Source organism: Augochlora pura, chromosome 10 (genome assembly GCF_028453695.1).
Source record: "Augochlora pura isolate Apur16 chromosome 10, APUR_v2.2.1, whole genome shotgun sequence".
Classification (NCBI taxonomy): domain Eukaryota; kingdom Metazoa; phylum Arthropoda; class Insecta; order Hymenoptera; family Halictidae; genus Augochlora; species Augochlora pura.
In genome coordinates this window covers 15,156,541-15,184,369 of record NC_135781.1, presented here as the reverse complement: position 1 = coordinate 15,184,369, position 27,829 = coordinate 15,156,541, and the positions used below count along the sequence as shown (strand labels likewise).

Below are 27,829 nucleotides of genomic sequence, written 5' to 3'. Positions count from 1 at the left end.
ATTGTTGCCACCGATATATCGATCTTGAAATCACAGTGCACTAAATGTCCAAGATGGTGGTCGGGAACTTGAAGTCTGATAGGCGCGGTTCTTTTTCAGCATTGTTTGATAAAACAAAAAGGTGCCAGTACGTTTAGTGAACAATAATAAACAACTATTAACAATTTCAATCTCTCTTCGTGACCATTGATTCCCGGGAGACTATTCACCATTAGTTTGTACGTCAGCTGACACATGTTTATGTATATGACGAGTACACGCATGCAACGCACATGAAATATCTGCTAGAGAACTAGTCAAATTAATGAAATTGGTTCCTTGAAAAATTCAAGCTCGAGGTCACGATGTCAACAAAATTAAAGGACAAGGGATGGTGCGTATAAAAATTAATATTACTCTATTCTCCATCATTTACGAAAATATTCAAACTACTCGCAAATTAGATAACCATTTTGCGATGTATTTCCTAACATGCAAGACCCATTTCTGTGATAAATCAAAAACAATTAGGCAAGTTAATCAGAAAAACAACTGAACAAGTTCATATCAACATATATTTTATTATAAGGTTTTGTAAAACTATTACACATTGCAGGCCTTTCTAAATAAAGAAGTATCTTTAAACTTTAGAAATCAAAGTTTTTAATGCAGTAACGTATATTTGAATGTATGAATTAGGTACATCACAGATCATGCCTACAACATTGCAAGCGATTCTGGAAATATCACTGATATCCAGAAGATTGTAAAGAGATTATTGGATGTAAGAATTATATGCTTTATAGATTTTTAATAAAACCTATAGTTGTACTAATATTTCATTATTTCATTTATTGCATAGTTGGACTTGAGAGAAATTGGTAATGGTCAAGGAGAAGCTACTCAAGGCAATATTGTATTACAAATACAGAAAATACGTAATGTAGCTGCTCCTAAATCCAATGAAGAATCTCGTGCAGCTCCACGTTTATTGAAATTATCTTTAACTGATGGTAAAAATAATTATCAAGCCATAGAACTTGAGCACATTTCATTTCTGAGGTAAATAATTTAGCTAAAACAGTTATCTTTTAATTTCTATAAATAGCAGATCTTATTACTTGATGGAAACTGTTTTAGTCTAAATACTCCACCTGGTACGAAGATCTTAATTGTCCCAGGAGAGCTACCAACATCTCATGGTATTATTTTACTCAGACCTTCACATATAGCGCAAGTTCTTGGAGGAAAAGTAACAAACTTAGTGGAGAAATGGGAATTAAATAAAGTAGGTTCTATTATAAAAACTTTTAATATACTAGAGGAAATGATTTGTCATATATATAACATATGTGTACGTAACATAATTTCATACCAGAAACTGGCATTACATACAAGAGTGAAGTCAGCTGAGGAAGGTGGACCTCCTCCTTGGATACCATTTGGTAAAAAAATTATAAAAGTGTCTGAAAGTGATAAAAACTTTAAAGCTTTGGCAGAAAAGGAAAAATCTAGCAAAGAAAATGCTGAGTTTGAGGCACAACGTAAAGATGCTATAGCAGAGGCAGCTAAACAAGGTAGCAAGAAAATTTTTGGTGGTGGAAATAAACAGGTATGCTTAGATGAAATATACAACGAGAAATATGAACTTTATAACAATCATTACAATTATGTGATGATTTTATAGCTTTTAGATCACAGTGTACAAAAAATAGTAGATCAAGGATTCTCTATCGAGCAAGCAGAGTATGCCTTAAAATTGAATAGAAATAATGTGGATAGAGCATTAAAGTTTTTGCAGAAAACAGATAACAAACAGAGGTATATTTCTTTCCTTTTGCATATTTTAAACTACCAAATCAACTACCTTTTACTATAATACTTACTATTATTTTAGTACACTAAAAGAAACAAGAGAACCTAGAAATAAAAGGTTTGATAAAAAGTCAGAAGAAAATAAACCAAGCAGTGGAAAAATATCTCTTTTCGATTTTCTAGAAGATAAATTGCCTATACAGTCTGAAGCTGCAGAAACTAATATTCAATCTCAAAGTAGTCATATACAAAACACAGAAAGTAGTTATGATCGAGTTGAGTCAAGAAATAATGACATGCAAAGTAGAAGAGGTGGAAGGTATATATCTTTTAAACTAATAAATAATTACTAAAATAATATTTACGAATAAATAACTGTTTTGCTTTTATAGAAGCCAAAGAGGAGGACGTGGATATCAAGTACCACCAAGGCATTCTGAAGAAAATAAAAATAATAAAAAATTAAATTTTAATAACACCAATACTCCTCAATATTCGCAATACAACGGAGGAAACAATCCTCAACAAAATAAACCCCCAAGATTTCAAAGAAATCAAGATAATCATAATTTTCTTCAACAAGATACTGGAAATAAGTTCTACCAGAAATCACAATTGAGTGATCACCGCAATTCCGGTTTTCAAACGCATGTAGATGGAACAAATGTTACCGATAATAGTAATTACTATAAAGGTACACAAGAACACCAAGGAAAAAATCTTGGAAGCAGCAGGAATTACGATACCGATGTCAGAAGTAGACAAACTTATGACACTTCTTATGGTAGACATAGTCGACTACAAGAAGATGGAATACATAGACCTTATTCTGCGAATACGGGTGATAAAAATTACAAAAACCAATTAAATAAATTTCAACCAAATGAGAGTTCGGGTAGTAAGAGTACTATAGGGCCCACTAATCAAAGGTCTCAGAATCATTTTGGTAATAATCAAAATCTGAATGTTCCTGTTGGAAGTTCTTGGGTATGGCGAGTGGGCGATAAATGTTTAGCCAAATATTGGGAAGATAATAGGGTAAGATATCATATATTATATTAATATACAGAGTAATAACTTTAAATAATAGATTTTACCATTTTGAATTTAGTATTATGATGCAAAAGTAACTGGTGTGTCGGATAGAACCTGCGTTGTTCAGTTTAAAGGGTTTGAAAATTATGAAGAAGTGCTACAAGTGGACTGTTTACCTATAACAGATGATGTATGTAGTTCGTAAGTAACTTTGACTGTATGATATTTATAGTAACTAATTGTTGTGTTTCGTTTAATTATATTAGTACCAAGTTCAAGATCTCGGCATGGATCAGAAACAATCGGATCAGTGGTGTAATAATAAACAAGTTCGTTATGAACAAACACAGAATCATATAGCTGGTAAATTTATAAAATTTTGTATATTGGATACATACCTTATTGTAAGTATACTGAAACAAATATTTCATATGTAATGTATTTTACAGCAGGCATGGAATTTCGAAGAAGTGGAAGTGGAATTGTACCTCCAAATAAAGCTAATTACAGTAAAAAACGTAATCAACAACGCAGCACTCAACCTATTTATCAGCCTCCAGCTCAACGATGTCAAAGTTCTATGCCTATGAATACTCAAAACAATTCCTTACTTTAATGTAACGTCAGTCTTTCATTTCTAGTAATGAAAATATTGGACACTGCAGAATCACTGATTATAATGTTATTTTCAAAGACTGACTTCATAAGAAAAAAAAACAGCTATACGCTCTTCACCCCTAATGGATATAGATGTCAATATTGATAAGACGTAATCAAGTCATGTGCCACAAAATAATTTATATTCGTAAACAGAAACTTGTAACATGTGTACAATTATAGTACGAATTTATTTCCTTACGCAGTGAAAGTGAAACTAACAACTAAAAACAGTAACATACATGTTTATTATGTCAGAAAATGTCAAAATATTTATATTGTAGAATAATCATGTACTATGGCGAATTGCGCAGCATTTCAAAATATTTCGTCCACTTCCGCTGAAAAATTAATACATACTTCATGCGCATAATGTACATTATGCTATGTATTATTTGTAACTAATTTGTAATTATAGTTATTTCAAATTACAGTTGTATTTAATTTAAAATTACAGTTGTGAGAATTGATAGCAAATTTAAATATGCAAGAATAGTGTAGCTCTTCTATTATTTACCCACTTAATGAAATAACTATTATTTGAAAAAATTTATTTTACTATTTAATGTTTAAAGAAAGTTAATTAATACAAATCGATATAAAGAAAAACTTTCAAATATTAAGTAATCCATTTCCACGTGAATGTTAGTAATATACGAAGCACGTGTAAGTAGTATAATAATTAGCTGTATCTTATTTTGCTCAACTTGCCGAAGTATTGCCTATATAATCACATACGTTCAAAACATATCTTAATGTGCATTGAGCATTATTCATAAATTCGCTGACATATGTGTAAGTCAAACATCGCGCTGAATGTTTCAGTTGGAGCACCCGCAAGCGGATACGCAAAAAAATGAGGCCGCAAATACAGTTGAGTGGAACGGCTAAGTTTCTTGTCCATATGAATACTAGATATTCCTAAACTAATTACGCGAGCTATATGTGCATTAAAATGGTAATAATAATAGCGCTTTAGGATTGGGAGTGAAGCTCCCAGGATTCTGACCGCTTCACGAATTCCTTGTAAGAAAATAACTGTGGAAGAATTGCCCATCACAAATGGGATTGAATGATGCCAATGGATTTTCATTGGCAATCTATTGGAATCGTCCAATTCCATTTGCGAGGTCTTCTCTCCGCCACTTAGAGCAGATTCTGAGCAGAAACCGTAATAACATTGGTCATGTTAAGCCACCAATGGACATGCTGAAAAGCCTGATTGGGAGAACAAAAGCGTCATCTATAGTAAACAGAAGACGTATACAGTTTATCCATGGCGGGTATGCCATGTTGTTTCTATTTTCAAATTTATTAAATCCATTTGTATTCAGACGTATTTCATAAGTAAAAATACACCATTTGGTGGCCTCGGTGACAAAAAATTTTACCGTTTTATTATACGGATGCCAGAAATGCGACCGCTGTCTGGGGGCTTCGGTGAACAAATAGAAGTTAGTATTTTGAATTTGTACGTTTATAGACTCACATTCTAACGTATTATTTACTATTTCTAATTGAAGGATTACGAAGTATTGAACTTGCTTGGTAAAGGCGGATTCGCTAGCGTATACCGAGCAAAATGTCTCCGAAGTGGCATAGAAGTCGCAATAAAAATGGTAATTCTATTGTTTTCTTAGGTTAAGTATTGCTCATATCATAAACACTTGTTGCATTATCATCTTAAATTTTAAATTGTAATTTTTTTATCATCAAATATGCATATGTATTATTGTATTTGTTGCACATATGCATAGATGTAAATATGGAAACAAAATATGCATTATATAATTTTAGATCGACATCAAATTGATGCAAGCTGCTGGGATGGTGGGTAGAGTACGTCAAGAGGTTGGAATACACTCAAGATTAAAGCATCCAGCCATACTTGAATTGTATGCATTCTTTGAGGATGCTAATTATGTTTATTTAGTATTGGAATTATGTCACAATGGAGAGCTTCAACGATTTCTTAAGACGCAAGGTTCTTGTGCGTTACCTGAAGAACATGGTAAAAATGTAGATATATTTATAGTTCTTGTTATTTCTGAAAGTTGCACATAACACATCTACTTTTATTATTTTAGCTGGTCGTATAATTAGACAAGTGGTACAAGGATTATTATATCTGCATTCACATCAGATACTTCACAGAGATATGTCTTTATCTAATTTGTTATTAAGTAGAGACATGCAAGTGGTAAGATTAATTCCATATTATAAAAATGTGTCTATCATTTGATTGAATTAGATCCTTAAGAGTCATTTGAATAATTTTAATTACAGAAAATAGCAGATTTTGGATTGGCTACTCAGTTAACAAGACCCGATGAGAAACATTTAACTATGTGTGGTACTCCTAACTACATATCACCTGAGGTTTGGATATTAATTTACAAAATATAAATTTAATTATTGAATACATACAACATAATATATTATTGTAGATAGCAACAAGATCATCTCATGGTTTAGAAGCAGATGTTTGGAGTTTAGGATGCATGCTATATACTCTTCTAGTTGGTAAACCACCATTTGACACAGATGCTGTTAAAAGTACTTTGACACGTGTAGTCATGGCTGATTATGTAATGCCGTCTCATTTATCGGATAACGCTAAGGATTTGATAGACAAATTATTAAAAAAGAATCCAAAAGAAAGAATTCGTTTACGTGATATTTCTAAACATCCATTCATAATGAATTTAGAAAGGAATAAATTGCATTGTGACAAAAATGGTATGCGTAGTGCATTGTCCGGAGACGGTATGGTTGATTCAGGTTTAGGACGAACATTGTCCTCATATGGACGACCAAGAATACGTTCTAGATCAGAAGAAAGAATGTCCACAATGCCAATATTTTCTAATGGTCCGGGTGTAATGATTAGTGCAAGGAGTGAAGCAATGTCCGAACCTATTGGAAAAACACATTTACGTAAAACAAGTGACATTGATTATCATCCAAAGCAGAATTCTGTACTAGCTGGACTACCACCACCCATGCAAAGCAGAATATTTTCTCAAAATCAGCATTACAGTAGTTGTGATGCATATGAAAATGTTGATAAACACAAAAATGATAAATCTAAAAAACGAGAAAACCCAGTAAATTGTTTTGAAGGCACAAAAGATGGCGGAAAATTACAAATTCCGCCCCTATCTTCAGAAAGATTACAGCCAACTAGACACAGAACAAAGAATGCGATTCTCACTATATTAGATCATGGAGAAGTTTGCATTGAATTTATTAAACGCAGGAATGGAGTGGTAAGTGTAAAACAGAAGCGAATAACTGTTGATATATATAAAATAAATATATTTTGATACTATAGGAAAGAGTAGGAGAAGTGTGCCGAATATCGGGCGATGGATTGAGAGTTATTCTTTATAAACCTGCTAATTCGGTGGAAGTTGGTTCGCAACCGCCCCCACTACCAGGCCGTGGTGCAGATAGCATTTATTCGTATGAAAATCTACCCCAACGCCATCATAGAAAATACATTTATGCTTATCGTTTTATAAAACTTGTAAAAGCTAAAACACCAAAACTTACACTGTATACCCACCGATCGAAATGTCTTTTTATGGAAAATGGACCACAACCGGATTGTGAAATTCATTTTTACAATGGAGTTAAGGTATAATAATAAATTTTAAAAATGATACGTAAATGATGAATAAATTGCAACTGTATCATTTATTGCAGGTTGTGCGCGTCGATGGTGTAGTAAAAATAACAGAAAAGAGTGATGGAGTTACGTTTACAGAGAGTGAATTTCCACCACACTTAGATGACTATTATGAACATTATTCGGAATGCTACCAACGCTGTTTATTGTTAGAATCTACTCTAACATCTTTGGAAGCAGCTACTGGACATTCCAGTTTCCCTGTTATAATTGGACGTAGGCCCACTGCAGCCTTAAATGATGCCCCTTGCTTACAAGGAAAAGAAAATGTTTCTCAAGCAACAAACCATACACCCGTGGTATGAAAATTTAAAAGATATTGTATGCATATTCTATATAGAATAGCCAAGAGTGATATTGTATCAAATGAATTTTTAGATTTTTGTAGGTAATAATATATGATTTATAGTGATACCGTTTATTTTAGATGCCATCTTTTGATGCTAGTTGCTCAGTAATCTCCACTATAGCGTCTCAGTCACATAAAATGAATTCTATACGAAATTCAAGTACTAACAATCTTAATAAGGTAATAGTTCCAGGAGTTGGCACTGCAACACAATTATCCTCCGGAGATATTCGTGTAAATTATAAGGATGGATCAGCCTTAACTGTAAGTAAATAAAATCTGTACCACAAATTTGAAAAAATAATTAAAAAAATTTTCACCCATTATTAATAGGTAAGTCCTCAAAGCTATGGTGGCGGTATAGTTTATGAGAGTAATAATGGAACTGTTACGCGATACAATCAACACTATCAAAATTCAGAAGTTCCACACATGGTTAGAGACAAATTGTGCCAGTTACAGACTGTTATTAAATATCTTGTTCAACCGAAACACAAGAATATTCGGTGAAATCAAATATACCTTTAGATAATCAATTATTTTGTATAGTAGCTTTAAAGTAGTGTAACTACGATAAGAAAAGAAAATATTTTTATAAGTTTGTAGTATGTATTGTATTCTTATAGGTAATTAGAGTCAAGCTATCGATTTTTTTTTTAAATACAATAAAAAAGACATACGTGTATTTATACCTGTATTTCAATTTATTTAACTATACAAAAAAATTGTATTCTTTCTTAGTTTTAGTTATTACATAGTAGTGACATCTTAAAAAATATTGACTCTAAGTTTATTTGTACAATTACACTGAATTTGTATTATGTACAATTTTTGTATTGAGTTTTTCGCAGGGTTAGATTGACAATACTTTGTCTGTTTATCCCAAATCCATCCATTATCTGCTTGTTATAATTGTGTGATTAACTCCTCTAATGAACTAGTCATCAAACACTCCTTTTAGTAGAGTGTACACTATCCTAATGTTCATCCTATCTTTCTACTGTACACACAGTGTCCCTAACTCCGAAGTCTCTAGAGCCAGAATATTAATAATGTTCCCCTGAAAGAGATCCGATGAAGAGTAGTAAGATTCCAGATAAGCTGTAACCTCACTACACGTGGGATAGTAACCTAAATCTGCCATCATGCTTGCCACGAACTTTTAGTAGGATAGTCCGGTAAATTCCCCTTTAGAAATAAACAGGTTTCGGTAACAATATCTCGAAGTCTGTCTCAACTGTAAAACGATGACGGGTGTCTCCACGTTTGTAGTTGAGTAATTTTTGCTCTTTCGCGACTTAACAGTAATCCTTTATCATTTAATGACGGAAATGCAGCACTTGATTTGCTAGTATATAGTTTGTACTCGACAATCTTTTGAAAGGACAACAACCCCATTCATTTTTGCTTATTGTTGTCATATTGGTTCACAAACTGAGTTTCGTGAAACTGACTCGTCTCATGAACTCGTTTCATTTCAAACTACTTATGTCGAAGTGTCAATAATGATTGGAATAACTTACAGAAAATACATGAATAAACATACATAGTACATATGTCAGAATAAATATGTTTATTTGAAAATATTATTGTTAAAAGTTACTTTGACAGTGTTTCAATTGCATTTTTCTGTAATGATCATGACAAACATACATATAAAAGTCGAAGGGCTCGAAGGTTTACTTTCTACATATACATATAATATATGCACATATGTAGTTAGCAACTTCATCTCTCGGAACTCACGGGGTTCTATAAACAAGTAGTGTGACGTGTCGACGTGTAATTACGAGAAGTGTGTGGGATGTCATTCACTAATACAATAGAGCGACATTCAATTGCTGCAGTAATTGAGGGAGTTTTAGCCTTATAATCTTGGAATTGACAAGGGGCAGCGCCCATTCGCAACGAACCTAACCTCGTATAACGGATACGAAACATGGGTAAGAAAATAAATCGCACATATTTTCATTCTACGTAAGATAGCTGTGTAGAAGATAAATATATTTTTCTTAGAAAGCCATGTAATCCGTTTCCTAGCAACTTATCAATAGCGCTAATGTCGCGTACGATACGTTTTATTATCTATATATGAAAAGATTACTCATTCATTGTCTCAGTTACCACTTCGCATCTTAATTGAACAGGTTGTTGATGATAATCGATATTAAAAATGATAAATTATGAAGTAGGAAGTGACAGTTTTCCATTGCGTAGAAAATTTAACAGTAACATTAGTGTAGACAGATTTTCTGAAAAAAGTCTTCATGGACTTGAATATGAACAGAGATCTTGCAGTAAGTTCTTTAAAGTAAAATGGTTATCAGTTAGAAATCAGTGTAACTAGCAATTAAGAAACTTATAGTAATATTTAAATTAAAAGTAATTATAAGTTATAAGCTAAACCTGTGTTATTATTATTGTAGGGAATATATGCAATGATTGTATGGCCAGAGTGCCATACGCAACTCTCATTGCAACTATTATGTGTTGCTTGGGAGTTGGTATATTTTGTGGCACAATGTACAGAGGTGTGACATTGGGTTCATTGATGATGGATCAGGTATAGTCAAATAGTGCTTTCTTGTAAAATATATTATATAATATATTCAATCAATAAATATATTATTAGGTATTTCATTTACGACTTGGATGGCTAGAAGCTATACAGTTGACGTTTGCGATACTTGGTGCTAGTATGGCAGCTTTGGGTTTTATGATACTATGTGTTGGTTGCCTTGCAACTGGAGCTACAAGACACAAAGTGTATCGTGCATGGAGATCCAGAGTGGGTGGGCGTATTTCTTGTGCTGTTGTAAGTATCTACATTTCACAAATGACAATTCAGAAGGAAAAAAACAATGACATCTCTCTTTTCCTTAGTTCATGACAATCACATACATTCTACAGTTAGGCTGGCTTTTGATATTTGCATTTTTGGTTATAATTACCTGGATTTTTACTATATTCTGGGGTTTGTGTAGTAATCCTAGAGTTCAATCTCTAGACCAATGCATTGATTTCACTCAGTTCAGTAAGTTTTGCAATTTTTTGTATTACAAATTTTGATGAATCTTGTTAAATCCTTGAAATTAAAAATATACCCTTTCCCATATAGGTTTCTTATTCCCAAATAATACTAGAGTGGAAGATATGCAAGTATGTGGACCACAAGAGGTAAAGCTATTTTGTAAAGATTTTGTGGAAAAAGCAGAAGTAATGTTTATCTTGGCAACAGTAGCTGCGATGTTAGTTGTTTTAAGTCTTATACACTATTTGATGTGTCTATCTGCTAATTATGCACATATCCGAGATCATGAGAAATTTCAAGAATTACAAGAACTTCAGTACCTTCAGGATCCAGGTGATGCAGATTCTTCCCAGCCTGGTATGGGAACTTTGAGCTCGCATCATCGTGGCAAGGATAGATTCTAGGATACGGCCCGCGAGATCTTCGCTATGAATCCATTGTAAATCAGAAAAGACAGAAGATCTCTCCTCTATAAATATAGAGAATATTTTGGTGTTACTTATTTTTCTGTACCAAAATTCAGTATTCTATCGAGTATTACTGCAGTAGTTTATTGACTGAAGATCTTGCGGGAACACTCTATGCCGTCCATTCTCTACGACTGTTTTGTAAGCATTTATTTTGTTTTAAAGTTTTAATTTAATTAGGTAATGCTAAGAAACAAATAAGACATATTCATTAGTATAGTGAACATTCCATTGTTTAAATTCACGGGGTGTTTGAAAAAGATTTGGGCATATACAAAAATTGAATACGGTACAAAAAGGTAATAAAAAAGATCATATAAATGTTTCTGCTCACTGTGCCTAATAAATTCATAGAAATATGCTCATATTTCATGACATCCTGATTAAGTTAGGACAAAATTTTATAATTCGCGCGCGTTTAAAGATAAAATATTTCTTCATATAGAATGAAAATGTACAGTGAGTATGTGTAAAGCACAAAGAATATAGCGCACATAGTATATATCTATAATTGCTAATTTCTACTCTATACAGAAATATATTTATATTCATATACACAAATATTTGCTGTGCACTAAAATATTATTTAGTTGCTGATGTCTGTATATTATATAAGACTGTTTAACAATACAGATTGTATATTAAGTATTGTTAATATACATATTAAGAATTTTACGGTAGAAGAAATGTATTTTTTTTATAAAAGCTAATTTTATTGTATATTACTACTCAAATATTTGAAATGTACTAGAGGAGAAATAAGAAGTTTGTTAATAGCATAGTTCTCTTCTCAATTGGTATTTATTACAGTTACGTTTAACAGACTATCACTTCATCATATCAGTCTTTCAAAAATTCTTATTCAAGTTCGACTGCCATGGCATAATACTTAAAAATTTCAATATAGATACAAATCATAAAATGTAATAATAAAACATCAATTCAAATTATATTTTGATTGCCAAAATCCACCGTGCCAAATTAATGCAATTTGAACAGCGAGTATGAAAATATCATTTATTTACTAAATAGTAAATTATTATATTGTTATATCATATTGTATGTTATTAATAACAAACAGATTCTAAAATGGTTATAATAAGGTAGCAGGTTTGGCTTAGAATAAAACAATACGTGCTCAAATTAGTTTTTGGAAGTGTAATAAATTTCGGAAATAGGATACTTTTGTTTAAAAATGATAGATGTGAATAATGTTATGTTACGAACATAATTGCGGTCATAATTACATTTTATTTACACAAATTTATTGCGATAATACGTTCACTCATACAAGACAATTTAATTGCGCAGATTACATTCAATAAAAAATGGATTTATTGTTTCGTTTTTAATTACGTCTTATAAGTTTCGTTTCTAAATATTTGTATATTCCTGTAAGATTGAATAAAATTTACTTCCTATTTCACATATATACGATTTTCGAAAATATTTTACATGTTCTTTCATGAATCCTACCAAATTTCTTTTTTTATTTATTATGTACAATTACAATTTGTACAATTTGTATAAATCACTGTAAGTTAATCATCGTCAATCTGGAGATCTAATTCCAGATCGAGTGCACTTACTTCTTGGAAGGTATTTATGAAAGTGTACCGTGAGAATATCATGTACAACTTTCGGAACCAGACATATTGAGACTTGTGTGCAGTCATAGCATTCTATAAAGACAAAATAGTTTCAAAATATATCAGTGTACTCGTGCTCAAAATCTATAAGATATAAAGGACGGATAATAATTTATATAATAAACTTTTATCATCAGTATACAAGGTAACTTGCTTAACTCAAGTATCTAAAATATCTCGCTTGTTTTTTTATGATAGGAGGTATAACATTACGGGTCGTTGGCTTCGTCTTGGCCTCGCTTATCATACAGTAATGGTAAAAATGTCATTCCATTTGAAAAAAACTTCTATTATTTGTCCATCTGAATTAACCAATGTTTTCCTCTGACAATATTTTCTATCATAAAATATAAGTAACATATTGTAGATACTTCAGTTAAGCAAGACACCTTGTGTACTCTACATTTCTCAAAATGAGTATTACAGTTTTAAAGAAATTGATGAAGGGAAATGTACACTTACTCTTATGGTCTTTCTTTGATCATATGTTACTAAATACCAATATGAAGCTGTTAGTAAACTAATTGGTAAATCTATCAGCTGTACATATTTTCTAATTATATTCACAGATTCTAACACATATAGTTTACAATCTGAAAACAAATTAGTTTTTTTTAGTAAGAACTTAACATTAATTTGATTTTCTAAGTGGTGATACTAACAAGATGGTACTTTCTTCTCAATGCATAATGCAGCTATGGCAAAGTATAGGGAGATGTGATTCTTGTGTCGACTTATGCCATGCTTGTCAAATGTTACAACTGCATTGATTTTGTAAGTCTCTACATGTTGTAAAATACATTCTGCCACTACTTCTGTTGGCCATTGTACATTTTGATCATCAGGTAACTCTGTACTCCTATACATGCATTTATTGAACTATGATAGAAGATTAGAAGGATAGAATGTGACTACATTCAAGTATGTAACATTAAAGTTTGTTTTAAAATAATTAAATTAAATTTTTCCTTACATCACTATAGTTACATTAGCTTCTGGAATTCCTAACAATTTTATACAATCCCATAGTTCTGTTTTTCTCTTTTTATGTCCACCTAAAAAAACATTTAAATATATGTGAAAAACCAAGTATAAAAATATATCTATTACATTATTTATACTATGTCTGTTAATTTATCCTGTTGTTAGTAATGTTGTTTTATTTGTGTAGTAGTTGTTATTAAAGCATCTACATTCTGCTTTTATTAAAAATGAAGTCTTTATAAATGGATATTCATATCTAATAACAACAGGACACATAGATAGATGTTATATTTATAGTTGACAAATTAAATTCCATACCAGTAGTAAGACAAAGTAGATATAGCTCACTAGCCTTTGATTTTGTGACCCAATAGAGTAGCGGACCAAAAAACATGACCTCATCATCAGGATGAGCCGTAACTAACAATATTCTGGCAGGCGGACCTGGAAGCTGCCACGCTCTGTGGCTTACTTTCTTCAAGATTGAATAAAGGCAAATGCAAACGCAAAGGTAGGCAGCAACAGCAATTAACAATTGCCATGATATTTCTTTTATGTAATACCACCACCAACAAATTGCTTCATTAATTTGCAGACTACAGTATTCCTTAATCAAATCGAAATCTAACATTTTTAATGCCGATGTACGAACTACTTCCACTTACGAGTGTTACGGTCCTGTCATATTTCTGGAAGATCCTGCTACCCTTGGAAGCTCGGGAATTAGATTTCCTTCTTTAGCGGAACATTGTAAGGTTATGTTGTGCAGAAACGAGATACTAATAGGATTGAGCGCCATACTTGCATAAGTCGATACAAACTGCTCTTATAATGTTCGTTCACACTTCATATTTGTTCACACGTATCTGCGACCCTCTACGTTTTTCTTTTGACAAATTTATTTATTTGTTTCAATCAACTCATATAAAATTTACAAAATTTCTGCGAAATACACCTGTATTCGCGAGATAAATTATTTAAATATAAAAATAATAGATTTCAGATATATATAAAATATTTCTCCAATTATTAGTCAACATATGTACCGTACATACCTGTATTTGTTACTTCTTGTTTGTAAATTTAAATTTTTCTATAAACCTAATCTAATTTTCATTATTTAGTATGTGTTCTTAATGAAAATACGAAGTTGCATGATGAAATCGTTAGTTGAATTCGATAAATTCGATAAATGCGCTTATTCAATTTATATTACAATAATTAGATCTTTATGTAGAGATTTAACTAAGTTTATGAAAATTAATTTTTCTATGATTTTGAATATCTTCCCGCGTACGTACAGTGTAGTATCGCAGAATGTCCAACCGTACAATTCCCTATATTCGGAGTTTAGATTTTAGTTCAATTTTGTTGTCAAATTGATGTTCTTCTTCCTCTCCATTTAGAAAATTAGATTCATGTAGAGACTTTTGATTTAAAATGATTATAAAATTTCAAAATATTTTTCAAAATTCATGGAGTGCATATTTAAATTGAATCAACTCTACGCCAATGTCGTTTAAGTAGCGTATTGTAATTGAATAGTTCTGATGTGCAAAATTGTGTTATGTTATTCAGGATAAGAATAACCAAAAAATTGCAAATTGTACAATGTCTGAAGAAAAAGAAGAAGTAGATGTATTTCGTGATACACCTGTAAGATATTTGGGTAATAAAAAACAGGTTATCAAGCACTGTTACTTAAATTTTCATTGATAGTTCTCCTTTTACAGAATTCGTCTTCTTTGTGATTATTTTTATTAGCCCTTATTTCATTTCACTTTATTCATATTGCATTTATTACTCTACTTACATACAAATTATAATTACTCCTATAGGATACGCAAATGAAGTGGGTGAAGCTTTCAGACCAATAATACATAGTTCAATAGTGTGGCTCAGTTATGCTGTCTCTACTGGGTATGTTCTTGCTGATACAGTCCATAAGGGGTGGACACAGTATAATGTAAGTTAAGTTATAGAAACAATTTTTAAAAACATTAAATGATATAATAATCATGAAAATAATATGTTTTAGAAGGAGACATCTGAGGATTCAACCAAAAGTGCTTTGTATTCCATGTCCGATACCTTATTGTGGCAAACATTTGCATCTATAATAATTCCAGGTTTTACGATTAATAGAATTTGTGCTGCTGTCCAATGTTTCCAAAGAAAAAGTTGTAATCCTGTCCTAAGAAGTCGGTGGATACCCACTGCAATTGGACTATCTGCTATACCACTCATAATAAAGCCCATAGATAATGTAGTAGATGAAGTCATGAATGCTACTTACAGAAAGTGGACAGGCTACTATCCTAAATGATCATTAGCATAAACTATAGGTAAAAATTTCAGACAATAAGCCTTGAATGTAATTAACTTTCAAAACATATGAAAGTATGATGGTTTATAATAATTTTACAAAATGACAAAATGGCTTTTCCTCATTCCAGTAACAGGGATGAATAAAAATCTGTTACATTACTATTTTCATTGTTTTCGACTTGTATTGTACCCTTGTCTACCCTTATATCTAATTTTAATTAATGGCAAGATTCCTTGTATCTTTAGTAGAGTTGCATTATTGTACAGGATTGGTATAGAATAAGAAGACCTCGTAATTTGGGATTATTCTACAAAGTTGGATAGACTAGTTTGTTAAAGAGGTTTTACTCAACCTAATAAATTCAAAATATATTTCGCTTTACCACAATTAATTTTACAATGTTGCTTATATTATTTTCTCTTTGATTTTTTTGTAGACGTTATACGTTTATGTATATTATAGAAACAAATTATTAGAAAAATGAGAAGAAAGTACTCACAGTGACTAATAACAAAATAATTGCCAACAAATAACTAACTCAGAATCTATATAAAAATTAATCGCATTTGATACAAATATGGAGTCTATAATAGATCAATAATGAAATGCATTTCTGGCAGTTATTTTCGACTTTGTCAGTAAAACACTGTCAGTAGCATTATCCAGTACGTGATCAGACGCAGTAGAAATATCAATTGTTGATGCGACTTGTTCCCGTGTGACAATTAGTACGCAATTACGATGAAATCTCCTAATTTCAAGCGTTTCATGATTACACGTCCCATAACATGTTAACAAAATAAGAAATTAACATAATCGCGGAAAAAAGCATTAGGAATACGGATTCCGATAATTTGAAATTCAGGTTCACGACTTTATCATTAGATCCCATGGGTTCAAATAAGCCGAACGGAACCACTGGAAAACCAAGAATAATTACCGTGCACGGGAAGATCGTAACTCGCAGGCCACGTTCATTTTCCCATTTATCGTCTTGTCGGGCCGGACTAGCTAGCTGCGGAACAATGGCTCCGCGTTGCGTAGGAACGAATAGCCTGTCATACTTGTGACATATAGTTTTTTTCTCGCAAGTACAATCGCCGCGTCAGTCAAGAAGAAAAACTGATCGTATTTCTCTGTTCACGGAACTGACCTCGTGGTTTTTACTGACCGACTAACGCATCCGATGCCATTAGAGAATTCCGCTTTGTGCGCAATTATTTCAAGTATCAACAAGTAGTGTTCAAATGATTCGATTGGAAAGAATGTAAAAACCAGAAAAAAATTCTGTTTTCATGACATTTTTGTTTTATATTTTATAAAAATGTTTCCCCTCATTACAATTTTTATAGCGTAACGTATGAAATTGACAAGTTAATAAGAATTTGCTATTTGTCCGTACAATCTGTTAACTTTTCAAAATCTATTTTCTTTGTTACTAAACTAAGCCAGAATATAATAAATAATGTATATGTAAACACTGTTGGTGCAGAATAATGTTTACAAATTGTGTTGATGGTGTATAAAGGCTTTTATACAGTGTTGAATAAAGTCTTTTCCACAGATTGAATTTAATTCTTGCGTTCATAAATTTAACTCTTTCCTTCTACCCTACGTGTGTGGATATTGTATAAATTTTGTTTCTTTATTGGTAGAACCAAGGATGCTGTACTGGCTCGATCTATCAGAGACAAATCTATCTACAGACAAAATATTTAGAAGTGAAGGAGAGCTTCATTTGTGCATAGATATGCTTCTTGGGTTAATTAATTCTCGTACAGTTATTACGTATTACCGCGTTTTAGTGGCTCTTAACAGTTGGCGTAACACGATTTACTGCCTACCGGGACGTGAATAAAACGTGCAAAGAATTTGAACTCTGAGGATCTTTCTGATTGTGAAATTCCGCGTATCACGGTTTACGAAGAGATTTATAATACAGTAATAACGGGATGCACACGAAGAATATTTCGATAATGATAAGATCGTATACGATCGACTGTTGGTAATCGTACGTATCGCGGTGTGCAGTTTTGTAACAAACCAAAGATCATCAAGATCCATGACGAGTGTGTTAATAACAGTTCCTATCCAGAATATCGTAATGTGGTTTGTCGTTAAACTGACCAAGGTGTTCTCACGATGAAGATGTTCATTTCGAGCACATCATTCTGAACGTAGTTAAAGACAATGTGAACCAAAATAACTGCTTATTCAACTTTTTACCACTAAATCCATGATTTTTTGATACCGTCGTAATGACACGAACAATGTTCCTTCCTTTCCGAAATTTACAAAAATTAAATAATTATGTTAAGTTTATAATATTGAATTTCTATGTTTTTACTATTGAATATCTGTTTATAATGTTCAGATAAAATAACATAAACCTATTTTGTAGTATCTATTTTGTGAAATGCAAGCAAAATAAACAAATGTACGCAGCCCACGAGTCTGACACGTATTACCCACCGGTGGGTCAAGCCGTCGTCAACGTGTTAAAGGAATACTCAATTGATCTTTCCAAGTTTCCAATCGGTGCCTATCTAAATACACAGGGGCGTCTAAATTCCGATACTACCGGAATTATACATGTAAAAACAGTTTTAAAAAAATATTTCAATTTTTTCATATGGTGTTTCGTTATCAAAAAATTAAGATTGAAGTAGATTTATCAGGTCCGTCCACATTAGCGTTTAGAAGAAGTGGAATTAGCGAGTCATGATCAGACAAGTTAGCCGACTCCATAAAAAGACGAAAATAGTAAAATGTTATTGTTTTAACACCCGGCTTTCATTCTTACCGTTGATCAACTGAACAGGTTATTCTGTATTAATGTTTACAATTCACTAATAGTGTAATTAGATTCCATTCTTCTGGGAAAATGCTAAATAAAATATTTGCTTGAGTCATAAAAATCTTGTGCAATTATGGCTATTAAGTAGTTAATTTCTGAATGGTGGATAATCCGGGGCGCATATTGAATTACTTTGACTTATGGTGGGAAGATTTCAAAAATTGAACATAGAATTTAAGTAATTAGGAGTAAAGATAATAACAATTACAATAACAAACAAATATAGGCAATATTTGAGTTTCTCTCGACCTATGTTTCCAAAGGCATAATCTCTCTTTTGTTAGCTTCAGATGAGAAATCTAATATTTTGCTACAGTTGAAAATGCAATCAGAATGAATAAATAAATGTTTTAATGGTTCTAATTATGCACATTTATGGGTATTTCAAAAAGGCCCGCCTTGGAGGATTAATTACAAAGGCGAGAACGGAAGAGTTTTCTATCGGAGTGGTATAGTCATCGTTCACAAAAGGTACAAGAGGAAGATGGCAAAGCACTATACTTACTCGGATGCCCCGTTACAAATTGACACATCTAAGTGGCGGTCGATTTTTCACGGGAGCCTATAATAATCTCGACAGCTTTTCAGTAGTGTATGGTCAACCCCTGTAATAAGCTTAACCAGTCCTTGGTGGTGTAATTTATAGAAGCCACTTGTTTAGGGTTAATTACGACCGCACGCGGCTACCATTAAATTCTTTTTTGCGCGCTCGTCATTTCGAATCTCGGACCCGGCAAATTCTTGTACGAAAATATAACGCATAAATAGCTGAACATATTAATATCGGAATACTTTAAGAAAACAGACATTCAAACGATACGATTGGCTTGCATTGTTTGCAGACACCGCGACAAGGGAAGTTAATTGTTCATCGGACAATACGGAAGGTTGACACGTGCGAATTCCGATCGGTGTTGAAACAACAACTCGTAGAAACAAAGTTAATCGTCTATCGGACCACGACTCTCCGCGAACACTGTCGCAAGTGGCTCGGGACGAAGGGTCCGCACCATTGGCCCTTAAAACCGTCGAACAATAGCGCGAAGAGGTCCTTAATCGATAGAAAGCAACGCGTCGCCTCGGTACACGCCTCCGTCACAAAACGAGCCTCGCGATAAGGTTATGTCTCGTGAGTCGCGAACACAGACCGCATATATGTATAAATGCACGTACACAACGTACACGTAGATTGGTACATGCACGCGTGGTCGGTCGAGTGTGTGCTATCGGCGCGAATAACGGGCGGGAGAGAGAAAGACGAATCGAAGAACACTGTTGGACAGAAAAGAGAGGGTTAAAAAGTGGGAACGAAAAGGAAATATCAGAGAGTATCGCGGTCGAGAGAGAAAAGATAGAGGCGAGAGAAGGCAATAAGAGCAAACGGGACGGACGAGCAGCAACTTGGGAGGGGCAAAGAGGTGGGGTGGGATGGCGACCGGGAGGGAGCGGGGGAGGAATATTTCGCGGGCGCGAGAGGCAAAGATTGTCTTGAAACCTGTGGCATTTCGCTCGGTGCTCTTCTGTTCGGTATACGCCGAAGAGGGATCGATAGCGCGTCAGAGACGAGGAGAATCAGGCGGCAGGCTATTTCGAGCAACAACACAAGCCGGCAGAAGCGGCAGAGAAGCAGTAGCAACGACAGAAGCGTCCTGTGCGCTGCGAGATAGATCCGCAGCCATTCCACGGCCATGTCTGCCGGCGCACGGGGTTGGCTACGCCCGAGCGGGGTCTGGCCGACCAATCGCTGGGAAGCGCGAAAGGTCCCGCGCCGTGGCCGTGGCCAATGGGCGTAGCCGATTTCGGCGAGGCGCGCGACGTCTCTCCAAGTAGAGGGGGGCCCTCGCGGCTGTCACAGGTGCAGCCAGTTGGCTGGCGAACTTGAGGCGAGCGTGCTCGGGAATCGCCGCGACCCTCGTTCGTATGCCGCTTATCGGACCGCACTGTTTGCCTGGTTCCTTCGATATCATCGCATATCGGACCCATCGCCGCGATTTACACCGTTCGCTACCAACGAAAAGCGACAAGTGCCCGTCCAGAGAATATTGTTGCTCGGCTGGTCGAACGACATCGTGTACAGGGCGCGCTGGTTACACACGAGCTCCAGCGATATTCCGGCGTGAAACTGTCAAACAGATCGTGAGTTTGTTGATGCGGTCCGTCGCGCGGACGCGCATGTCGCGTCTGACAGATCCGGACGCGATACCGGTCACATAAGCGATGCCATGACCGATCGCGGAGTGTCTAGAATCGAGATAGGACGATTTTGAGCTACTTACGTGTACCCCGGGGTCGTGATGTGCCGACGGTACTGATCTGTCAGCTGGGAAACACGAGGCCGAGGAACTGGTGCCCAGAGCCGGGACTGCACTGTTCCGTTGAATTTATTCAGTGGTCTTCGACGCACCGCTGAAAGAAAGAAACGAAAAGACGAATAGAAAACACTAGTACGTTTAGCAGATCGCGGGCTGGTGGATCTAGAATCGTGCGTACAGAGGGTACACGCGCGGAACTATACGAAATAGATGCATAGGTGTATTGCTAACGATAGAAACGGAGAGAACTGTATTTGTCGAAATATCGAGTGCGCGTAGAGCGAGATAAAGAGAGGGAGAAAAGAGAAAGAAAAAGAAAGATAGAGAGAGAGAGAGGGAGAGAGAGAGAGAGAGAGAGGGAGACAAAGAGAGAGAGACAGAGAGAGAAACGAAAACTGGCATCAAACGGGGGGAAGTGTGAGAAGTGCGATTTAACGGCCGTTGGGATAACACCGCAGTAAAAGTGGGTGCACTGGGGCCCTCGGGACCGTTCGGCCGATACGGGCCCGTGGAAGGTGGGCCTGGTGGTGGTCCCGGGCCCGGCGAGGGAGTGGGGACAGGGGTGGCCGCAGTCGCGGCTGGGGAGGTGGAGGGCTACGGGGGTGCCGGTGGCGGGGGAGGGGGCCCCGGGGGGGTTGGTACCCCCCGGATAAGGGTCGCGACCCTCGGCGGGCCTTGCTGCGCACCCTTGCCCGTCACCCAGGCTTGTAACATAGGTAAGTGGACCTTATTATTTTGAAATGTAACATATCTAGTTGCTCGACTTCGACTCGTCACGTGAGCTCAACCCTCTCCGAGAATTCATCTGGTTAGATATTATATGAAAAGGCACATTTTTTATGGCACAGTTACAGTAGCATAGAAACGAGGCCTATAAAGGAAAGAGGTACTGTAACGCAAACTATGAAGATAACCCATCTTCATAGAATCTCCATCTTTATAGAATCGTTTAAAATTCAGTACGCGAGTATATCTGTTGCATTTCAGAAACTTATTAGAATCTGTAATAGCGTAGATTTCTACCACTTTATAGTTCCTACAAATTGTTCTCGAGAACTATGCCTCGCGACCTCTATCATTGAAAGCTTTATCCTCTTGCTGTCTGACTTCACCAACTGAGACTACTGTTATATTCTCGCTCGTTATTAATTTCTCGCTTTAAAACAAAGGCACAATTCTACGACACTTGTCTGACACAATGTCGAGAGAGATGTTGCAGATACAAATCTTAGATCCCCAATTTTGAAAAAAGGAATTCCTTCGAGACTTTAAGTAAAAACAATCTTGGAATTGGGAGAATACAATCGTATGCGAATATTCAGGAGCAATAGAGTCAGCTGTTTTGGAGATTTATAGTGGAAACTTGGACGAGCTATTCGATTCTTCAAAACTCAAGGGATTCTTTTTAGTTCCAAGGGGTGGTTCTCCGTGAACTCTTTCTGGATCGCAAGAGCGTCTATCCTTCCTTTATCGTGATTGATCGTACCGTAATTTGGATGTCATAAGAATGCGTCAATTTTTTCTCCGCGATGATGAATCGTTCCATGGATCATTCCGTGGGCTCGGATCTAACGAGGATGAATTCGCCTCGGACAGGGTTGAACACGCGTCATTGTGCGTAACGAACCAGCGATTCGAGGAAACCATCGTCTTCGGACACACGAGTAAAATTACGCATGCGGCCGATTATCGCCGAGAGAGCTGCGCCGATCGGAGAAAAATTTCTTGTTCGGGAACCGATGTTTAATTCATAACGCTTATTAGTGTCAAATCGACGGATTGATTTGTGGTGTCACGGCGGCAGCCACAAGCGGGCCGGCTATGTAATTTCTCGAAAATGTTGAACCGCGTACAGTGGAGGCTAATTGAAAATTCACCGTTTTTATAAGGGTAAAAGTGACGCTCGATCGTAGCGACGGAAGATCGACTTCGTGACGCGGTCGATGAATCAATGAAACATATTAAGTTCCACGCCTTTACTTCCGCTATTATAACCAATCGGGGATTATCAACGGATCACTGTCGACCTCGTGTATTTTATTTCAATTTTTTGCGGTCCCGTTAACACGTCTATTTCTGTGCGCAAAAAATTCTTAAATCGAGTTGCGCTTTCGCTTATCTTGCGAATTCTTTGCACTTCTATCGAGACTGGTAGCCGAGTGGTAGGTGGATAGCACGTAAAGGGTTTTAGGGCGCTTATGATCCCAGAGGGAGGCCCCAAGAAAAATATTGACACTGAAGATATCATGTTCGACTTTGCGACCATGCTCGACACAATTGCCCCGACCATTCTTGTCTCCTCGACAAATTCTTCTCTATCGTAATCATGATCAAATTCTCATTTATTTTATACGGAACGGCATATCGTTCTAACAGCTGCACGAGTAGGTTCCTACGCAGAGCATTAAACCGCAAGCGAGTTCATCTGCGTACGATCCTCCGACATCAAAGTCGAGAATCGTACATTATTCGCGAGGTTCGTTCTCGAAACCGAGCCAGAGGGATCAGGAAGCGTATTAATTGCGGGAAAAACATTAATTACTCTATTGCAAGACTCGTTTACTTTTTTTTTTCTCTTATTCCAAACGTTGCATCCTCTCGATGGGTTGTAAAGACAAACAAGATGTGATTGCGCAAGCAAGAATGCAATTCCTTTGTGACAGAGTAAACGTTCTTCCATAATGCAAATTAGCTGAATACCTTTGCCCCGCTTCCCGCTTCGCCCTCTCTAATCAGGGGTATATATTTTTGGAGCAGATTGTTCGAGACGCGCGACATCGGGGCGGTAAACATCGGCCGACCGTAATCAAATTTCTGCGCACGACTTCAAATGGAATTCTATTGAAATATGCTTTGTGTCGTTTTCGAATCGTTATCGATCGGTTGAAGCGGTTTCGGTAAAAGGTGGCACGCGTCGCGCGCTACACGCCAGAGAATTGGATTAATCGAGACCGTTTTATCGGACCGTCCAAACATTCGTCTCACGTACACTTAATCCTAATCTGGTTCAGAGGGTACGGGGAAAGCTGCCCTCTGTTCCTCCTTTTTTTCCGCGTTTCGCTCGTGAAACTGGCCCGCGGTATCTGATTTCTGGAATGGAAGGTCAACTGCATTAGGGGATGCACTTCCGATAGCGTTATCTCTGTCCGTCTTTCGCGCGGTCGAATTTATGCGAAAGTTATTAGTCAAGGAAACATGGAAAGCTCTCCATCTAGGGGCTAGTTTAATAAATTGCGGAACAGATAAATGCGTCCTTGCTTTTTTTATTTCAAGCAATTTTGATCTGTCGTGGAATTATTTTTCATTACCTGGTACGTACTGAAAGTTATAAAGAAGTTATAATATAATATTTTAGACAGATGAATTGCAGCTTTTTTAAGAACCAGTGAACTGGCACTACAATGTTTTTACGTACTCGCGCAAGGTATAAATCTTCGGAAAAAAGTATACTGTTTGGTTAGTCGCAATAACGATGGGATTCATAAAAAAGTCTAAAGTTTATAATTGCCCACGATATCCATACAACGTCTGAAATAATGATTTTTTTCTGCCGTAATGAACTTTCTCTCGGTGTCACGTTTTAACCGATACATATTTCTCTTTGAATTTACAAAGAAAAATGTTGCTAAGAGGCCAACGCCGGGGAACATAAATCCTGGCATTGAATTAAAAGAATAAAATGTTCTTCGATCGATTTATTCGCGAGTCAAGCGCAGGTGAATTCCCATGATTAACTTTCTCGAAAATGGAATCGCGCGCCGGGAAACTTCGCTGCGAGTCCTTTTTTCGTTTATTTGGCCGCGGGCGATCATCGGGCGATAAATTCGCCGGGACACTGGATAGATTTTCTTTTTCGTGAAACACGCAGACTTTTCTTGGGAAGCCAATTTCGCCGGAGGAATTACTCGTAAGTCGATTCCGCGTATAACGATTTAAATCTTGAGGTAACTGCGGGGTGGTTCGGGTCGCGCCGACTCGCGTTTCTCCTTTTTCTTCTCGCCCGCCCGGCGAAACCGAGGGAGATGAGATGCGCAAGGTCAGACCTTAAGGGTGGGAGAAGGGTTGCTAGGTTGACAACCCTGCCACCAGGGTGGAACTCTCCGCCCATTGGTGGAAACCGCGAAAAAAAGAGAGGAGTGAACCCTAGAGGGTTCAGCAATGGCGAAAAAAGAAGTCAGAGATCGGGAGCGAGCAGGAGCCGCGATACAGAAACGGGAAGAGAGGCGCATAGGGGGAAGAGAGGCGAAGAAAGCGCAGCAAAGGGCAATCTCAACAATGAGAACGTTTCGTAATTATCGGCGCGACTTCCGCGGCATGAAACGCGTTAATAAGATCAACATATAATTATTGACAATTAATGGATCTACGCGCGAACTAAATACGATTACTGACTTTGTTAACCTGTTTCTACAACTGCCCGTTGTAATTATTTATGTTGCTATAAACGGCGCGTGTTTTGTAATCGAGTCTACTGAAATATGGTACTAATTTATTTGAATCTCGTATTCTACGCGCATACGTTATTCAGGTACTTAGTGAATATATTATGCAATTTATACGAGTTTAGTATGTTTCATTCAATTTGCTTAATTGGTAGTTTATCGTGTTCTAAATCTTTGTGTACAAAAATTGCATATACATTAATCTCGGTACTGTATCGATTGTTTAAAGGAATCATTTCCCGTAAAACTTTAAACGATTGAAAAAAATATATGATTTTTATATGAAAACACATAGTAATTTCTTTTTGAGAATATAGACATGATACGCTGAATCGAGTATGAATCGTTTAAGAAGGTTATACAAGGTTATAAACTTACATACAGATTCAATATTTTTCATTCCAAATAATTCCATTCTTTTATCATTCTCTTCAAAATGCGAATTTGCACGAAAGATAACAGATCAATTGCAAGAATGACATTTTTCATTACTACTTCTTGTCAAAGTAATCCCGCTTCCATACGAATTCCCATAATTTTATGATCCTACAAATGATTCTATATTTACCTCGTCAAAATCATTTGAAGTGAGGACGCAGCTACAAGAGGCTTAACATCTTAATCACGGATAACGTTCTGTTGAGACCAATCAATATCGGTAGAAAATATAAAACGAATATTTTATCGGTATTTACAATCAGCTATGCAATGAAATTGAATTTACTGGTTGCTACACGTGATGTGTCCGATTTTTAATGACTTCGCGCAAATATAATTTTTATAAGTTTTCCAATCCTATTTTAGAAGACATCACATTTCTGGTCGTTCACAGATTTAATTTATAAAACTTTCTACACTTTGTTATTTCTGCTGTCATTGACTATTGGCGCGACCAAAGAAAGCGTTGACATTATGTTCCATTACCGTGGCATTATGTTTATTTGTTCAGATTCGTACTGAATGAAATTATTTGTACTGAAATAAATTCTTCTTAAAAGTCGCATAAGATATCTAAATTATGAAATGGAGTCTGTACTTTCGAAGTTCGATTCGGGATTTTAAAATTATATAAATTGGATCGGAATTCGTAGGACAACCGATCAGGAGGAGATTATACGTAAAAAATAAGACAAAAATGTTATATAATCTTGACATAACCGGGGCATCGTTTTCGAGAAAATCGACTTTAAAATTTGTTCATTGTTATACTGACTTTTACTCAAACGTTAATTGTTGCGAACCATGTGCGTAAACGGAATGTTTTCATCATTGTCAATCTCAGACGGCGGCAATTCTGATACAAGAATAGAGGACAACTGAATTCTTTACAAAGATATGTAATAAAATATACAATAGTAGATATACTTATTATGTATATGGTACATAATATACTATATATACTATATTTATTAATATATAATAGATAATAGTATTACATAGGACATTACATGTGTAACCATCCAATATTTTGGATACTTCTGACAAAGAATGCGTTGATCAGTTTGTAGCCGATAATTTCGACCGTTTGTTCACCTCGAATTTCAGTGCAGTGTTAAGTAACATTAGCGCATTCATCGTATCGATGCCCCTGTTTGTCCCTAATCGTTCGTGAAAACTCGATTGTTTTTCCGAGGTCTGCGCAGACACGGCTGGCTCGTCGTCAACAATAGAGAAAGTCGCATCGTGTCGCGCTTATGGTCTCGCGCCTCACGGCTCTCTGTTCGACGCAGCTCGATAGGCTACACGGTAATCAATCCGTTCGAATTACAAAAAGTCGGAGGACAATGCGCCGTTCGTTATGCACGTGCCTCGACGCGGTCGGGATTTTCCTTCGAATCGGAATCTGACCGGCAATCGGAATTGTTTAAAATTCGATCGGGCGCACGTGCTCTACTCGCGTTCGACCGGCACGGTCTAATCGCTCAATTAGTCTATCCAGACGATCTGTTATCAGCATACAGAATCGTGAAAAAGAGGAAAACAAGAACGGAATCGTATCTAGGGGTAACGCCGGCGCTACCGGACGGAACGGAATCACCGATCTCGCCGCGTTTCCCGTTTTACAATTATCGAAAGCATAAAAACGCTCTTGCGGGGGATTATTTAATAAATTCATTTATTCAAGCGCATAATACAATAAACGCACAAACAGACAGACGGCTGCGTACGCGTTCACCCAGAATTTCCTCGATTTTCTCGTTCGTTTTCCGCGGTGGCGCGGCCGCGCATTTC

At 35.9% G+C, this 27,829-nt stretch overlaps 5 protein-coding genes across 9 annotated transcripts in view; 4 read left to right on the top strand and 1 right to left on the bottom strand.

Moving 5' to 3' along the window:
• Positions 1–47: 47 nt before the first annotated feature.
• Tdrd3 (Tudor domain containing 3) lies at positions 48–12,454 on the top strand. Its single transcript, XM_078193708.1, has 16 exons — positions 48–373; positions 679–763; positions 842–1,041; positions 1,120–1,267; positions 1,358–1,591; positions 1,667–1,800; positions 1,877–2,113; positions 2,187–2,832; positions 2,906–3,019; positions 3,096–3,192; positions 3,279–3,443; positions 9,692–9,823; positions 9,953–10,089; positions 10,159–10,341; positions 10,410–10,560; positions 10,645–12,454. The coding sequence occupies exons 1-16, from the start codon at positions 345–347 to the stop codon at positions 10,959–10,961; spliced, it is 3,009 nt and encodes a 1,002-aa protein (XP_078049834.1). The 5' UTR covers positions 48–344; the 3' UTR covers positions 10,962–12,454.
• Sak (polo like kinase SAK) lies at positions 4,761–8,542 on the top strand. Of its 2 annotated transcripts, XM_078191429.1 has the most exons (10): positions 4,761–4,940; positions 5,010–5,105; positions 5,284–5,497; positions 5,574–5,686; positions 5,773–5,865; positions 5,934–6,755; positions 6,821–7,126; positions 7,195–7,476; positions 7,605–7,790; positions 7,860–8,542. In XM_078191429.1, exons 1-10 carry the CDS (start codon positions 4,893–4,895, stop codon positions 8,034–8,036), a joined length of 2,337 nt encoding a protein of 778 aa, XP_078047555.1. In that variant the 5' UTR covers positions 4,761–4,892; the 3' UTR covers positions 8,037–8,542. The 2 variants fall into 2 exon arrangements, with proteins under 2 accessions (XP_078047555.1, XP_078047557.1); XM_078191431.1 differs by lacking the exons at positions 4,761–4,940; positions 5,010–5,105 and having other exon boundaries at positions 5,366–5,505.
• Pig-l (phosphatidylinositol glycan anchor biosynthesis class L) lies at positions 12,256–14,542 on the bottom strand. The gene is made up of 5 exons (XM_078191432.1): positions 13,976–14,542; positions 13,647–13,728; positions 13,336–13,532; positions 13,136–13,266; positions 12,256–12,706 (listed from the first exon to the last, which is right to left on the bottom strand). Exons 1-5 carry the CDS (start codon positions 14,286–14,288, stop codon positions 12,566–12,568), a joined length of 864 nt encoding a protein of 287 aa, XP_078047558.1. The 5' UTR covers positions 14,289–14,542; the 3' UTR covers positions 12,256–12,565.
• A 255-nt stretch (positions 14,543–14,797) lies between these two features.
• On the top strand, positions 14,798–16,147 carry LOC144475478 (mitochondrial fission process protein 1). 2 transcript variants are annotated; one of them, XM_078191434.1, is made up of 3 exons: positions 14,798–15,326; positions 15,496–15,623; positions 15,699–16,147. In XM_078191434.1, exons 1-3 carry the CDS (start codon positions 15,269–15,271, stop codon positions 15,981–15,983), a joined length of 471 nt encoding a protein of 156 aa, XP_078047560.1. In that variant the 5' UTR covers positions 14,798–15,268; the 3' UTR covers positions 15,984–16,147. The 2 variants fall into 2 exon arrangements, with proteins under 2 accessions (XP_078047560.1, XP_078047559.1); XM_078191433.1 differs by having other exon boundaries at positions 15,022–15,326; positions 15,696–16,147.
• Positions 16,148–21,791: 5,644 nt separating this feature from the next.
• The window catches only part of Lim1 (LIM homeobox 1), a 50,610-nt gene continuing 44,572 nt past the window's right edge, over positions 21,792–27,829 (top strand). For all 3 annotated transcript variants that reach the window (XM_078192139.1, XM_078192138.1, XM_078192137.1), the window contains exon 1: positions 21,792–21,871. The gene's annotated coding sequence lies outside the window, so the exon portion shown is untranslated. The remainder of the gene's footprint in view (positions 21,872–27,829) is intronic.

Coding starts and splice junctions, on each gene's coding strand:
- Tdrd3 (XM_078193708.1), top strand. CDS start 345: ATGTCAACAAAATTAAAGGACAAGGGATG. Junction 3,444..9,691: donor TCAAAACAATTCCTTACTTT/AATGTAACGTCA, acceptor GATGATAATCGA/TATTAAAAATGATAAATTAT. Junction 9,824..9,952: donor ATATGAACAGAGATCTTGCA/GTAAGTTCTTTA, acceptor TTATTATTGTAG/GGAATATATGCAATGATTGT.
- Sak (XM_078191429.1), top strand. CDS start 4,893: ATGCCAGAAATGCGACCGCTGTCTGGGGGCTTCGGTGAACAAATAGAA. Junction 5,106..5,283: donor TAGAAGTCGCAATAAAAATG/GTAATTCTATTG, acceptor ATATAATTTTAG/ATCGACATCAAATTGATGCA. Junction 7,127..7,194: donor ATTTTTACAATGGAGTTAAG/GTATAATAATAA, acceptor CATTTATTGCAG/GTTGTGCGCGTCGATGGTGT.
- Pig-l (XM_078191432.1), bottom strand. CDS start 14,288: ATGTTAGATTTCGATTTGATTAAGGAATACTGTAGTCTGCAAATTAAT. Junction 13,729..13,975: donor TCTACTTTGTCTTACTACTG/GTATGGAATTTA, acceptor ATGTTTTTTTAG/GTGGACATAAAAAGAGAAAA. Junction 12,707..13,135: donor ATCAAAGAAAGACCATAAGA/GTAAGTGTACAT, acceptor TTGTCTTTATAG/AATGCTATGACTGCACACAA.
- LOC144475478 (XM_078191433.1), top strand. CDS start 15,269: ATGTCTGAAGAAAAAGAAGAAGTAGATGTATTTCGTGATACACCTGTA. Junction 15,327..15,495: donor TACACCTGTAAGATATTTGG/GTAATAAAAAAC, acceptor TTACTCCTATAG/GATACGCAAATGAAGTGGGT. Junction 15,624..15,695: donor AGGGGTGGACACAGTATAAT/GTAAGTTAAGTT, acceptor AATATGTTTTAG/AAGGAGACATCTGAGGATTC.